This window comes from Gymnoscopelus braueri (genome assembly GCF_963280865.1).
Source record: "Gymnoscopelus braueri genome assembly, chromosome: 6".
NCBI classification, from domain to species: domain Eukaryota; kingdom Metazoa; phylum Chordata; class Actinopteri; order Myctophiformes; family Myctophidae; genus Gymnoscopelus; species Gymnoscopelus braueri.
Window position 1 is genome coordinate 48,355,397 of NC_137607.1, and position 15,309 is coordinate 48,370,705.

The 15,309-nt window shown below is 41.4% G+C and overlaps 1 protein-coding gene across 1 annotated transcript in view; it reads right to left on the bottom strand.

The window, feature by feature from the left end:
* LOC308086986 (contactin-associated protein-like 4) overlaps positions 1-15,309 on the bottom strand; it is a gene marked incomplete at its 3' end in the record, with an annotated part of 149,545 nt that overhangs the window by 76,180 nt on the left and 58,056 nt on the right. Inside the window, exons 7-10 of the mRNA XM_080430626.1 lie at positions 8,166-8,341; positions 6,789-6,935; positions 2,143-2,410; positions 1,702-1,851 (exon numbers count right to left, since the gene is read on the bottom strand). Of these exons, the coding sequence (XP_080286752.1) occupies positions 1,702-1,851; positions 2,143-2,410; positions 6,789-6,935; positions 8,166-8,341 (741 nt within the window). The remainder of the gene's footprint in view (positions 1-1,701; positions 1,852-2,142; positions 2,411-6,788; positions 6,936-8,165; positions 8,342-15,309) is intronic.

A 15,309-nucleotide genomic window follows, 5' to 3' on the forward strand; every position in this document is an offset into this window, starting at 1 on the left:
ACAGCTGTTATAAATTATTCTATTATTCATTCAGGCATGCTGAAAGGTCATCTGTGGCGCTGCCGTGTGGACATGGTTTACGAGAAGGTGTTTGTGTCCACATGTGGCTGAGTACATGTTTGCATATGCACACTGTATGTAGGAGATTTATTAGGTAGCTGATGCTCAACCTTTTTTAATTTCAAGGACCCCCAGTTTGATATTCATTAGGCCACAGATCCCCCCACTATGGACCCCAATCTACACTGTAAAAAGTGTTAATTGAACTCTGAGAGTGTAAACATGTAACCATAATTATGGAGCCGTAAGGGTCCATTTTTTTCCATTTGTTCACTCTCTGCGTTACAGACCACTAAGTGTCCATTTGGTTTCTAACTATCAATCATTTAGCTGGGTGCCCCTGGGGGTCTCCGGACCCCACGGTAAGAAGCAGTGTCTTATGTAAAGTAATCAAACAAGATAGCAACGTTATTGACAATACCAGAATAGCTCTGGTGATAGCTGAGGATCTCCATGGCTTTTATCTCATCAGAAATTGGCAGATCAGCACATTTCCACAGCCACCAAGATGAAAATTCAAGCTGAAATTAATGAAATATTCCTGTGGGGTTTGTTTTTATAGCTCAATGCGAGTTTTCTCCAACCCAGCATGAACTATATGACAGTAATTACTCATGGTTTATAATTTTACAAAATGGGTAGTACTTAAAATCCGTTTTCATGCAGTTTTGCATGTACTGTAGCGCAGCCCATTCGGGTTCATTCTGAGATCTACTGTAGATAGTGACTTGACTATTGGCTTTTATAATTAGGTAACAAGTAAAGTATATGTGTGCATGTTATCATGCTCGTATAAGAAACGCATAATAGTATGTCTCCAGACACATCTGGTAATAATTTGACTATTTGAAGCAATATTAGCGACTGAAAGTAACAGTTACTATCACTTTCATGCTACAGTAAGCCCAAGTGAAACCTATTGCCCCCAAAGAGAAATTACCGTTATGACATTATGCAGTGTAAGTTTAGTGTTTAGTTGAGAGTTAAATGAACACTGAGGATTTTTCTGTGTAATTCTAACTGGACAACTGGACTCCCTCAAAAAACTATTAACCGCCTCCAACTCGTTCAAAAATACTGCTGCTAGGGTTCTTACAAGAACCAGAAAATATGACCACATTTCCCCTGTTCTTGCCTCATTGCACTGGCTACCCGTGGCGTTCAGAATTGATTTTGAGATTGTATTGTTTGTTTTTAAATCACTGAACGGCCTTGCACCTGCTTACATCTGTGACCTTCTGACCCCTCACAACCATCCCTGTAATCTGAGGTCCGCTGACCAGCCATTACTCTCGGTCCCCAGGACTAGGCTTGTAACAGAAGGCAGCAGGGCATTTGCCGGAAGGGCTCCACAAATGTGGAATAATCTTCCATTGGATATTAGACAGGCTACCTCAGTGTCCACTTTTAAAACTTTTTTGAAAAACAACTTCTTATAAAATAGCTTTCGACAAGAGGAATGGACAGCTAGACCCTCTCTCTCTAGGTCGTCCTCAGACGAGCCTTCCTTTTTATTTATTTCACTTTGCTTGTTTGCTGCTCTTATATCTGTGAAGCACTTTTGTTTAGACCCTGAGGTAAACCTGTTTTTGAAAAGTGCTATACAAATAAAGTTGTATTATTATTATATTTGTTTCTTACCGCCAAAGAACAAGGAACTTTCTGTGGTAAAAGCAATAGGCAGGCTGGTGTGGGATGTAGCTTCTTCTTTTTTATCCACAGCGGCAGTCAGATGACCTCGTCTCCAGCTCAGCTCAATAGAATGCCACTGTCCGTCATTCAGACCCGAACCTGAGAGTCACAAACACACACAGACACACAGACACATAGACACACAGACACACACACACACACACACACACACACACACACACACACACACACACACACACACACACTTTCATTTTCATCGTCCACTGTCTTATATTCTGACCAGACCTATGTCAAGACTTGCACCCTTTGAGACTGAACCTGCTGGGTCCATTTGCAGGGGCCGACTGACCTTAGCGCCCAACAGTTCTCTCTGTCAGTCTTGTGAACCTGTATGGGTTCGTTCACGGTTTGATTAATCTTCAGACTGACCTGTGCTGAGCTCCACAAGGGCCCTGTCAGTCTGGTGGATCTGAACACGGAGGCCGGCCTCATCCAGGTACAGCCAGACCGCGCCCTTCTGCTGCGGGAGGTCAAATGTCAGCAGCAGCCCGGCCTTGTTCCACGTACGGAACTGGAGCCCCACTGTCATGACCGCCGACGCTGACGCTGTCGCTCCCGGCAGCTGGAGGAAGCTGTGGGAGCCTGTGAATGTCACGGCCACCGAAATTGGCTCGGCACACGAAAAGGTCACGTTGCCCTGAGGGAGTGAAACACAGAAGAGGGGAGGTAAAAGAGGTGGGACGCAGAGGAGGGACAGGAAAACTGATTATGAAAGAGATAACAAAACATGAATATTAATTAGTTGCAGTTGTGACCCGATGCCACAAGAGGTCTCATCAGCAAGTCTGATGGGACGGGATACGGATATTTCCATAATTATAACACCCATATTTAGAATCAGCATGAGCGGAGCAACATGAAAGCCTCAATGTCCTACAACAAAGCTTAGGGGTCAGTGCCTGTGTAACGTAAGAGAGTATATATGAGAGAGAGAGAGAGAGAGAGAGAGAGAGAGAGAGAGAGAGAGGAGGGGGGGTGGAGGGGGGGGACAGCCTGGACGTTTCTGTTGTGGCGAATTTGACTGTTGGGAGGGACATTAAAACTTGCTGAGTCAACAGCAGTGATACATCATCATCCATATTCCCATACGATACATAAACTTGTTATATGCTGAAAAGGCACCAGTTACACAATCTGCTCTTGAAGGGACCAGCTACTGCAATATATAGTACGGTCTAGGTTCAGTCTACATCAACAAGGGCCAGCTATCACAGTATAGCGTATGTGTTGAGGTCAAGATTTCCATTGGGTATAAGATGACAAAATTGGCGCCAGCCCTTGCAACCGCTCCCCCTGTTTCACATCTCCTACTGTAATAGTTTGCTGGCAAGTGCAAAATCAGATCATGCGGAAAATACCCTGTGTCAAATAACAATACTTCCATCGTGCCTGTAATATTTCTGTGAAGGGTCATTGTGAGAATAAAAGGTTCCAACATGCACCTGTGACTGACCTGACCAAACTATCATGAGCTAAAAGACTGTATTGCAACAGAGATGTAAAAAAAACTAGCCTTAAACAACACAATGAAATCATTAATCAATGTATGCGGAAAAAAAGAAATAAATCATGTCAACTTTTTATTCACCATCCTCCACTCCTGTTTTTCAAGCAACTTGAAAGAGACTGTCAACAATGAGCTGCCTTGAATCTGCATGACAGATATCAGTAAATTAGCAACTGGAGAATGCTTTTTATACTCCTTAAAGTAGATCAAGTCACAAGAGATTGGATTATGTTTGTGACAAATGCATTACAAGATGTCTTCCGCTGAACTGAAAATAAATAAGAAAAACAGATGGATGTAATAAAATCCCATAATAATGACACACTAAAACTGAGGATGCCAAGTAGAAATATTGTATCCATTATGGCTGAATCCATTATAGAATAATAAACTGACTACCGCCAGTGTGCCTGCCGCCCTCACCTATTTGCTTAATGTCTCATAAGAGCGCTCTGCAAAGTACAATAGTGCAACAAATAACCAGAATGGATTATGTAATAATTCTTCTGGGATAGGTTTTAGTTATGGTCCATACCATCGTTCAGATGTGGCACTGATTTCTAAGTCATGTAGGCAAACTATTTGGAGTCTGTAATATTTATGACAGTAACTTACAAGATATATAGCATATATGCTGTCTGACAGCAGAATAAAAAATCTCCTGAGCCATTTTACTCATAACCTGGCAAAGATTCAAAGATCAATCGTTACACAATTAAGATCGGGTATTCTCCCATTAGCCACAGTAATTGGTAGCTTTAATATCCCAGAGGAAGAAAGACATAACTTGGGGGAGATGCATTTTACTTTCCTTTTTACAATGATCTGATAAGCTCTTCAATAAACTGATGATATTGGACGGTCTGGTCATGTTTCACCCAGAAGATCGTCACAGCCTTGAGTTGCCCTTTAATGAAGGCATCTATAGTATCTATAAATTACATAAACCTGTGTGTGTGTGTGTGTGTGTGTGTGTGTGTGTGTGTGTGTGTGTGTGTGTGTGTGTGTGTGTGTGTGTGTGTGCGTGTGCGTGTACGCGTGCGTGTGCGTGTGTGTGCACACGAGTGAGTGAGTGCATGAATGCGTGAGTGTGTGTGTGTGTATGACTCTCCTGGGCATAACTCGGGCACCATCTGACCGATTGACTTCAAACTTGCCACGTGTGTCACCAATGACCCGGTGATGGTTTGTGCCCAGTGGGAATTTGGTCAGGCCAGCAGTTGTCCAGAAGCAAAGAAAGACAAATGTCTGAATCTGTCTGCTCGCGGGTCTGTGGAGGACGCATTGAATGTGTGTGTGTGGGGGTGTAGGCATCGTCGTTCTTGATTGGCCAACCCAACCCATCGGCTTCACGGATTGGCCAAGCTTTGGTCACGTTTGCGCCGCTGCACCAATATGAGTGGTAAAATGCACAATACAACAATCTGTTACAGGGTAATGCACACCATGTCTGTATCTGCCTGTCTGCAGGGTCTGTCTGTCTCCCATTCATGCCCATGTATGTACATCATCAACACGACATCAGCAGTTTTTGACTGGGTACTTTGAACACAAGTACAACGGGTATAACATAAACAGATAGGACATGCATGCTCAACTTGCAACGTTCCCGACTTGCATTGTTAATGAGTAGGCCGGTGCCTAACGTTATTGGTACTGTGGTAACGGGTATCGCACTGGTTACTTAACTACAGGTACAGCAAGTACTCAGACAACATGTACAACAGGTATTTCATAACCGGGTGGGTTATGCATTCCCAACTTGTATAGTTCCCGATTTACATCGTTCCGGACTTGCGTAGACCTGTGTAGGCTAGTTTCCGCCAGTCTAGAGTTTAATAATGCCCAATTTATACTGTATTTTACAAGGGAAAGGCAGAGAAGAGCTTTGTTTATAAGTTAACGTTTGAGGTTTAAGTGTGTCTTTAGGTCCAAGTTGGCAGATAATACGTTTTCTACTTAAGTTAACATAAAAAGTAAATAAAAAATGTGGCAGCGTGCACAACATACTGGTACTGATCAGTTAAGCGCCCACACACACAGGGGCAAAAACATGATCTTAACAATAGAACATACTTGTATAATGTGTTTATGATCACAAACAAGAATAGTGCCTACGTGGGCTGGGCGTCTAATGAAGCAAAACATTTAAATAAATAAAACATCTATCAATCATTTAAATTAGTTCAGATTAAAGGTCTTAGTTCCACTACAGTGTGGAGTTTGTGCTGAGAAGTCTTATAGTGAATTGGACATCTCATTTGCAAGATATTAACATCAAGGCATTGAGTCCTTGTGTGGGCATTTACATGACTGACATAAACCTTATGTGGCACTAATGTTATTCTAGTGCCATGATCCCCTAGCTAGATAAAATATACATTATAGATACACATACTGCACAAGAATATGGGTAGTATGTATGTACATAATATCATGTAAATACATATAATGCTAACGGCATTACACACACACACACACACACACACACACACACACACACACACACACACACACACACACACACACACACACACACACACACACACACACACACACACACACACACACACACACACACACACACACACACACACACACACACACACACACACACCTTGTTATTGTTTCTTCTCTTGCTCTGTGCATGCAATCCTACCCAACACACTCTCTCTCTCTGTCTCTCTCTCTCTCTCTGTCTCTCTCTCTCTCTCTCTCTCTCTCTCTCTCTCTCTCTCTCTCTCTCTCTCTCTCTCTCCCCCCTCTCTCTCTCTCTCTCTCTTGCTCTCTAAGGGCACCCTTTATTGTATTTTTATTTTAATTAGGAACCACTTCTGAGTGGCATAATATTTTATCTCTGTATTAAATCTGTTTCTTTCCGCTCTATTCCTGTATACTAATGAATACACGTTTATAAATATTTGCAGATCTAGTTCTCCACAATGTCATTTTAGGGAACACATTATGCTAATGGATATGGACTATGGCTAAGCATTTTGAGAGTTATAACAATCCTTTGTACAACTTTTGTTCTGTCTGTCTGTCTGTCTGTCTCTCTCTCTCTGTTTACCTCTGAGAGTGTTAAAAATGGAACCGGAAGGAGTCAAGGACCCTGAAGGAGTGGACCCATAGGGCCCTATCTTGCATGCCGCCTTACCCCTTATCCCTAAACTATTTTGCCATTATTTACAAATTTTAAAAACATTTTAAAATAGTTCAAACGTGTCGATGTAGATTGGCTAGTTAGAACTATTTTAAAATGTTTTTTCAAAATAGTAAAATATGGCTAATAAGTTTAGGGATAAGGGGTAAGGGAAACATACACACCATAACATGGCAATAAACAAAGACATCAACGAGTCATGTGAAACCATGTCCCATTTCAGTGCACTTGGAAATACAGTACATGCTGTGCGAGAAAACCCACGTAGCTTCCGATCACCTGTTGGATCTATAAGGTTCATATGACAATATCCTAAAGGTAATGTATACCAAACTATAAACTCACCATTGCAGTGACTTGTTGGTCATTCTGTTTGGCCAGCTCTACCATGTTAAGACCATTGTAGAGCAGGTTTTCCAGGCAGCCATGGAAGTTCATGTTGGAGCTGTCAGGTGTCTGAGGACTATGGCCCTGGGCTGCCCCCACAGTCAGCTGCTTGGGGAAAGCGACAACAACAACAACATTATCACTGTTGAACAGAAATCTTGTATTTCCATATTTTATAAAGTTTCTTTCCATATTACTTTATACTTTGTAGTATGACAGTGCTGCGCAAAAGAAGTGAAACTAGACGGTCTACAAGCTCACAACACTATCTTTGACAAATATAATGAATATAATATAAATCTGTTTGTGAGTTTTATAAACATTTAACCAATAATTAAAGGTGGTGTAAGGGATATGTTTCGTTAAATGGCTCTATATTCTGATAGTAATCATTGCCATATAGTGTTTGTTCAGGGGTCTCCCCGTCTCTCCAGCCATTTCGTGAACAGAAAATTCATTTTCAGTTCAGGATACCAACTTCATCCAATCAGGAGAGAGAACTCATACAGTACACTGAGTACAGGACACAAGATAGCTATCATGATTAGTTTACAATCAGAATAATAGAGCTTTAACATTTGAACAAAACATTTAGTTTTTTAACCAAGGAATATCACTTACACTACCTTTAATGATAAAGTGATATCAAGAGCTTGTGACTAAATAACATTAATTGGAACTTTCTTGAAGCTTCCTTTGTACCTATCTTCGCTTTTAGAACCAAAGGTTACTGGACATTCAACACGTTCACAAACACACATTATAGATATACCAGTCCACGTAAGAGCAGTGAACAAGGAAAGACTGCTTTCATGTATTATGCTCCACACAAATGGAACAAACTTCAGGACTCTCTGAAATTGGAGCGATTGGTCTCAATAGAGACATTTAGGGTACTTCTTGAGGACACATTTCATAGTAACTGCACCTGTTTCATGTAACACTGTTTATTTGCATCTGTGATGATTGTAATATGATTCAAATGTTTGTTATTGTTTTTCATTATGTATGTATTTTATATGTTTTATATGCTGTTATCAGGGCATCCTTGAAAAAGAGAGCTTGCTCTCAATGGGCTTCCCGGAATAAATAAAGGAAAAAGAAAGAAAGAAGAAAGGAACACAGGTTCCTTTTTTCCATTTCCTGAAAGTAACGGTTTTAGACATGCAAGGTTTCCCGCCCGACAGCAGTGAAACACAGTACCATGCTTTCGGTATACAAATGAACGCTGGATTGTGTATAAACACGATAATATCGTGGCTCCAGATATTATCTGGAGTTTTACAGGCATCCCAAAGAGCCGATTCAGACTTTGCGCCATGCGGTCCAACCCACCTGGTTCATGTGCCAGTGACTGAACACCGCTGGGACCTGAACCTTGCGTGTGCTTTGATCCACGGTGAAGCTCAGGTGAGAGTTCAGCTGCTGCACCGCCACATGATGCCAGTGCTGGTCGTCTAGCAGGCTGCCCAGGGAAACAAGGGGCAGGCTGGCAGCAGACACATTGCTACCTGAAACAAAGCAGGAAGCAGTGGTGGAAAAAGTACTCAATTTCTTTTTACTTAAGTAAAAGTATCAATACTGCAATGTAGAAATACAGTAAGTAAAAGTCCGGAATTTTTTTATTTATTTTTTTCATGTGGGCACCACAGTGAGGTAATCATGTCGACTACAGAGACAACACGAAATACAACATCGGGACAAAACAAAACTGAGACAAGATCAAAATAAGACAAATAAGGCACAAGATTGACACAAAGTAAACATCAGTAAAGAGGAAACAAAAAACAAAAAACAAACAAAACCCGAACTGAAGAACTGGAAAAAACAAGGTACAGAGGCGGAAAAAACAAGGTACAGAGGCACAAAAAACGAACCCATGTTCAAGTTCATATTCTTTGCCACTCTTTTTCTCCAACTAGAACATCAGAGTAAACCGATCATTAGTTAAGTCAGTCCTTCAGATAATTAATTGTAATGGAGTAAAAGTACAATATTTGCCTCTGAGATGTAGTGGAGTAGAAGTAAAAATATAGAAAATTGGAAATACTCCAGTAAAGTAAAAATACCTCAAAACTGTTCTTGAGTACAGTACTTGAGTAAATGTACTTTAACCACTGCCTGAAACAAAGCGGGAAGTGGAAGGAGGTGGAAAGGGAGAAGGAGACAGGGGAGAACGCATGTGGAGGAAAGGGAAGTGGGTAAAGCACGCAGAAGAGATGAAGGAGGATTCGGAAGAACAGAAGTTGAAGGGTGAAGTGAGAATGAGAAGGGAGAAAACACAGTCAGTGCTCTTCGACCCGTGCAGGAGTAATGTATTCTCCTCTGTGAGTCATAGGGTTTCATCAACCCTGTCAGGAGCATTCATTTTTGTGGTCGTTTTTGTTCCACTCATGGTCTTCTTGAAATGAAGACTAATGGAGTCTGTGACATGACGGTCTTTTAAAACAGGTTTTCGACGTGGCATGCACACCTAGGGGTTCATGTGGTTAATTTTGGGATGTTTGAACAGTTTGAACAGTCTTTTCCTTGAAAATAAGTTATTCAAAGTTCGGACGGTAAATTTGCCAAAACAGTAATAGATGGTGTGGCAGCTTCTGCGGAATATATTCATCTTCTGTAGCTCGCACAGGAGGCCAGATGACCAAAATCACCCTCTATCATCTCACTGGAGCTGAATATCGTTGCTGTCGGGTGGAAACCTTGTATGTCCAAAACCGTTCCTTTTTTATTATTATTTTAAGAAGAAAATAGCCGGTCTACAAGCTCACAACGTGCCGCATTGCGACACGTTGTTAGCTTGTAGATCTGCTATTTACACTACCTTTGTGTGACACTTGTATGATGAAACAGTAGCATTAATTTACAAAAAATATTAATAATTGAAACATGGAGATACAAGGTTTCTGCCGACAGCAACGACATCTGCACTTTGGAAGACCAAGCTGCAGTTAGTGAAGATTTATAATTGAGGCGGAAAAAAATAGCACATCATTTGCAAATAGCAGTACCTAATTAACAGCAGACGAACCCCAGCAGACTTAAATTAGTTGATCAACCACTGCACCCTTTAGGTTTTTGGGAGAAAGGACCTACAGGAGCAGCCAGATAGACCCAGTCATTAAATATGAATTAGATATTCTTTACAGGGGGTAACTTAATCAAGGAAGAGAGAGAGAGAGAGAGAGAGAGAGAGAGAGAGAGAGAGAGAGAGAGAGAGAGAGAGAGAGAGAGAGAGAGAGAGAGGACCAGGGACCTTGGATTTGTTTCAGCCAATTCATGCCAAAGCCCAATTCACAATTTGATCATACTTTAGATGAATGGAAATGACAGGTAGGTATCAATAGGAATGACCCGAGTTTAAACGCAGCAATAAGCTCATGTATCCACAAAAGAAAGATGCTTGAAGGAGGTGCCAGGCTGCCAGCCATATGGCACCTCTTGTTGCTAAGTGACCATTGAAAATCCATTTGAAGTGCTGTTTTGCTGAAAGATGAAAGGCATAGCAACAACCCTTTAAAATACCTGGGAACAAATTATGCCTAATGGCTGTGTAACCTAAGCCGGCATTTTCATTTTAGAGAATTTACTTTCACCTATTTTCTACGGAATGATTCAGCAGTGTGGAGTTTAGCATGTTATGCATGTTCATGAGTGTATGCAGTATGTGTAAGTGTCATGTGTTAATAGTTCAGCTTTTAGAAAAAGTATGCTACACTCCAACCTAATACATTTCCCTCTTCTACACAAATTGGGTTAAAGTGACCCATAATCGATCGTAACAGAAAGAGCACAATTTTATGTTTCATGAACATTAAATGTTCTTTTTCACACACGGTAGAAAATCACCAAATTAGCTTTTGTTTTGGTGCTAATAGAAATTAGTTACACATTACATTACACATTGAGGCCTGAAACCCATTTATTTCCCTTTTTTTAGTTAAAATAGCAAGGAAGTAATAAAAGTAAACTTTCCAACATTTCACACAACCTCTTTTACTTCATAAAATCTATGCTAGTGTACCATCGCGGCTACACATACTATATTGTGGCACGACTACGGTAAGGTATACATGGTATTATGTCAATAGGTGGCGCAACAGGCTTCATACATACATGCCAAAATGCAACCATAAAATACACGATGTATTCAGCACAAAAACCTGTCTGTGCGAGTAAGTTACATACATTACATAACAGTATCCGGAGTTGCATTAGTGCTTCATTTTGACCAAGGTTATGTAACCGAGGATCGTGAGAATAATTTTTCTCCAAAAAAAGTGATAATTGAATTTATGAGTGACATAGTTTCCAAACATGTTTTTGGAAGATTACTATAATATCATTGTATGGTATAACATTTTGGGACAAAAGAAAATGTCAACAGGGAATTTTGGTCCATGTTATCCATCCAAAAACTGAAAGAGAGCCACAAACAATGCTGCCCACATAACTGTTCAGCTCGGCTAAAGCTACTCCCCGTGGGTGCAGTGGCTTACTGCCTCTTTTATCTGAGTTGAAGGGATTTCGATCAGATGCTCTAGTTAGAGTTGTAGGGCCTGTGCTGTACAATGGTTTCATTGTTCTAACATTCCACACAGCTTCCCAAGACAATCAGCTAATCATATTCTACCTGCAACACATCCGGCAGTAGCTCCTGCTATGGGCCTTCAGCCAGACACTAAATCTTATTCCTCACAAAGGCAATGACATGCCTTATCAGTAGGCAGCTTGTCGCAACTGCTTCAGCATTTAATTCTTAGACAGCAATACTGCTTAAAAAACACACCCGGGACGAGATTAATATACAATCTCATTCTATTGCCTTGCACATTGAAAACATCTTGAAACAAAGAAGGGAGCCAGCACAAACTGCTAGCTAGAATGCCATTGATTTAATTCTTTTTTTTGTCTGTCCATCCCTACCTCATCAAGTGAGCCAAAGGGTCCAAACAATAAGGTCTCCTTTTCAATTCTTGTGCTGCAAAACAAGGTTGTCAACTGTTCACTAGAAGCCAGCCATTGTACCTGGCTACAAGGGGTCAGTTGCAGTATACTGTATATTATGGGTCCAGATACATGTGTAGCTTTGTCTGGCTTCTCTGACAATGCTGAGGCTCTTGATTTAAACTATTATTAGACACAATCGACAGGTTGTGTCTAATAAGGAGGTTGGCAGTGCCCGTCTGGCATTATTATATTATTGCAATCAAAATTGAGATTCAGCGGAATGGTGTATCCCATGCATTAGTCTTGTTTTAATTAAAACATGTTTTGTAAAACTGTATTTTAAGCAATTGCTTAAATTACATTGGATTTGAAGTAGCTGTCTCAAGGTTCACGGCTTAAGGTGCGAACCACTTGGTTCCATTCGAACACTCTTCAGAGTTATATTAACACTGTCGTTTCCTTTGTGCACATACTGTACGATACAGTAAAGGTAGCAGCATTGGCATAACAGTTATTGGTGTGAACAAGGACTACACCTTCATTTCTGTTTTAAGTGAGCTGATTTTACCCAGGTGGCCTCAGAGGAGCAGAGAGGAACGCTTCTGTGAAACATCCCATCTCTGCTCCTCAGGGTTTTGCTGTCCCTGCAGTCATCCCTGCCCTGCAGGAATCCACAGCTTGTGATGACCCGATGGCTTCAGACATAAAGTAGCGATTGGAGTTGACACTGAACAGGTAATTATAACAGACCCTGTGAGTGCTGATCCCAGAGCTGAGCATGCTGGACCTGCACAGTAAAATCCTGTTGGGTTAATCCAGCTCTGAGGATTAACCCGTAAGTGTCCATTTGGTTCCATTTGTACACTCTCTGAGTTACAAACAGATAAAATGAATATTAAATAATGCAATCACTGAGAGAGAAATATTGCAATCACTGAGAGAGGAATCCACAGGCGGACACAACATTTGGGGGTCATACATACAGTACAGAGGAACACTCATCTATACTGCTCGCCCCTTAGGCACCATGCCGTAAATAATTCAAAGATGTAAGACTGATACCCAGCAAGGACAAAAATCATCATATCTATCATCCTTATGATCTTATTTTATCTTGATGGAAGAAACCAGAAAGTCCCAATCCTCAAGCAGGTGAAGGAGAACAAGATTCTGGCCTTGATGCTTGACTTGAAAGATTCTATGTAAATCTATGGATACAGCACTAAAACTGCGCGCGCGCGTGCGCACGCTCACGCTCACACACTCACGCTCACACACACACACACACACACACACACACACACACACACACACACACACACACACACACACACACACACACACACACACACACACGCAGAATACACTCTGCTTTTCGTCCAATTTGGATGTTTGTTTCAAACGTTTCTGTCTGTCTGTCTGTCTGTCTGTCTGTCTGTCTGTCTGATGCCATCTTAATGTCAGCTACAGCTTAATCTCTCAAGAAAGATTCAACTGGTGCAGGCCAGGGCACACCCCAGTACATGTTATATTTCTTCAGTGTATAATAAAACCATTCGAGTGACATTTAAGAATTGGACTGAATTATGAGCCAGTGGGCTAAATTACAGTTATCCGACATTTTGATGAATGCAAAACACAGAGGCAACGGGATGCATTTTGTAGACATAAATCTTAATAAGCCAGCCTATTCATTCCAACCGGCTGAACGCCTCATGCAGGCCTATACCTGGCTTCTTCCTAAGACAACAGTGCCGTTTTGTCCATGTCCACTAGCCGTTACAGATGATTGCTTCATAAAGGGATTGTGTGTGTGTGTGTGTGTGTGTGTGTGTGTGTGTGTGTGTGTGTGTGTGTGTGTGTGTGTGTGTGTGTGTGTTTGCGTGTGTTTGCGTGTGCTTGCGTGTGCGTGCGTGCGTGCGCGCGCACGTGTGCGTGTGCGTAAGCTACATGTGTTTACCATACTCAGAGTTAGCACTCATTACCCAACTCAACATCAGCATTGTTCTCCTCATGGCCCCAGGACAAGCATTACAGTTAAAGATAGAACAGGGATAAGCAGGATGAGGGAGCTAAGTATGAAGACCCCTAGAGCATCTCGCACACTCTGGAGATGAGATTCAGTTCTCTCCATTTTCTCGGTTCTCTGTTCAACTCTGCACCGGTCTGGTCTGTCCTCTTCGGTTTCATTCCAAATAGCTCCATTCAGTTTAATTCCATTCAGTTGTGTTCTGTTTGAATTTCAATGTAATTGGCTCAATTACTACCTCTCCCTCTCGACCTCAAGCACTGTGTATATATCATGCCGAGCATCACTCAGTGTGTGTGGTTGAGGTGAGTTTCCCCCTTCACTGTTAAGTGCTTTGGGTATCGGGTATTCAATTCAGTTTCATTCAATCTGATAGCTACTGTATGCCTTATATAGGCATTATGGACTTTCTTAAAGTTTTTCCCAAAAGTCCACTTGACCTCAAGGATGAACTGGTCACATCTTAGTGGTCAAAGGTCAATGTCATTGTGACCTCACATCCATCACATCTGGCACTACTTGGATTCAAGGATGAACTGAACTGTTTGTTGGTCAAAGGTCAAGGTCACAGTGATTTCACAAAACATGGGTCAAACTTCCCTTAAATGTCAAATAGGATATAATGACAACGTGAAGATTTTCCGTCTGGTTCAATTTAACACATTCTCCGTGAAATCAATCTTTTAGTTTTTTTCGTTTTTTTCCACAAGGGGGGGTGCTAGCACAGCTCTGGAATCACCCACGGTGACTCTGAGAAGGAAGGGACAGATGGATCACGTGCCAAAAAACCTGACTCCCGTCCGCTCCCATTCTATCTCTAACTCCATATTTCCTTAACTTTTTACAGTGGGGAAAACGAGTCATTTTCGATGTTATTGTTCCAGGCGTTAGCCAGGACCATCCACCATCGTGCACGCATATATATTGTTTACAATCGGATGCTCGTCGTGGAGTCTACAGCTGTAAACAGCGTAGCGTTACAAACGGTGAGATCTCTGGCATTCAACGTCACTTTTTTAATAAAACTCTGGCACCGAATGTGTTAATATAAATGGGGCGGGAGATAAAAACTCTATACTATTCTATTCTATACATCTATTTAATTGGACGCTAAATCAGAATATGCCTCAGAGTGCAGGACGTGTCATCAAAACATTTTATTTTCCAGGGGGAAAAAGGTAAAATACCATTACAGCTACTTAAAAAATACTTTTTTTTGGTCATAGATACTGCATAAAGCACAAGAGAAGCACATACTATGTCATAAAACACATAAATATTGATTCCATGGGTTCTTAAAATTCTGCTCTGTGTATTTATGTTGTGTTTCACTCCATTCCGTTCTATTGCATTGCGCTCCGTTCTGTTCTGCCTGACTCTTGGGCCCATAGCTGTCTGACTGCATGAGAATACTCAGGGTTTATACTGAAAGCTATTGATCTAAATTACACAGTCTGCAGACTGCAAACCTCTCGGAGAGTGGGAGGGAGAGGAGCAAGA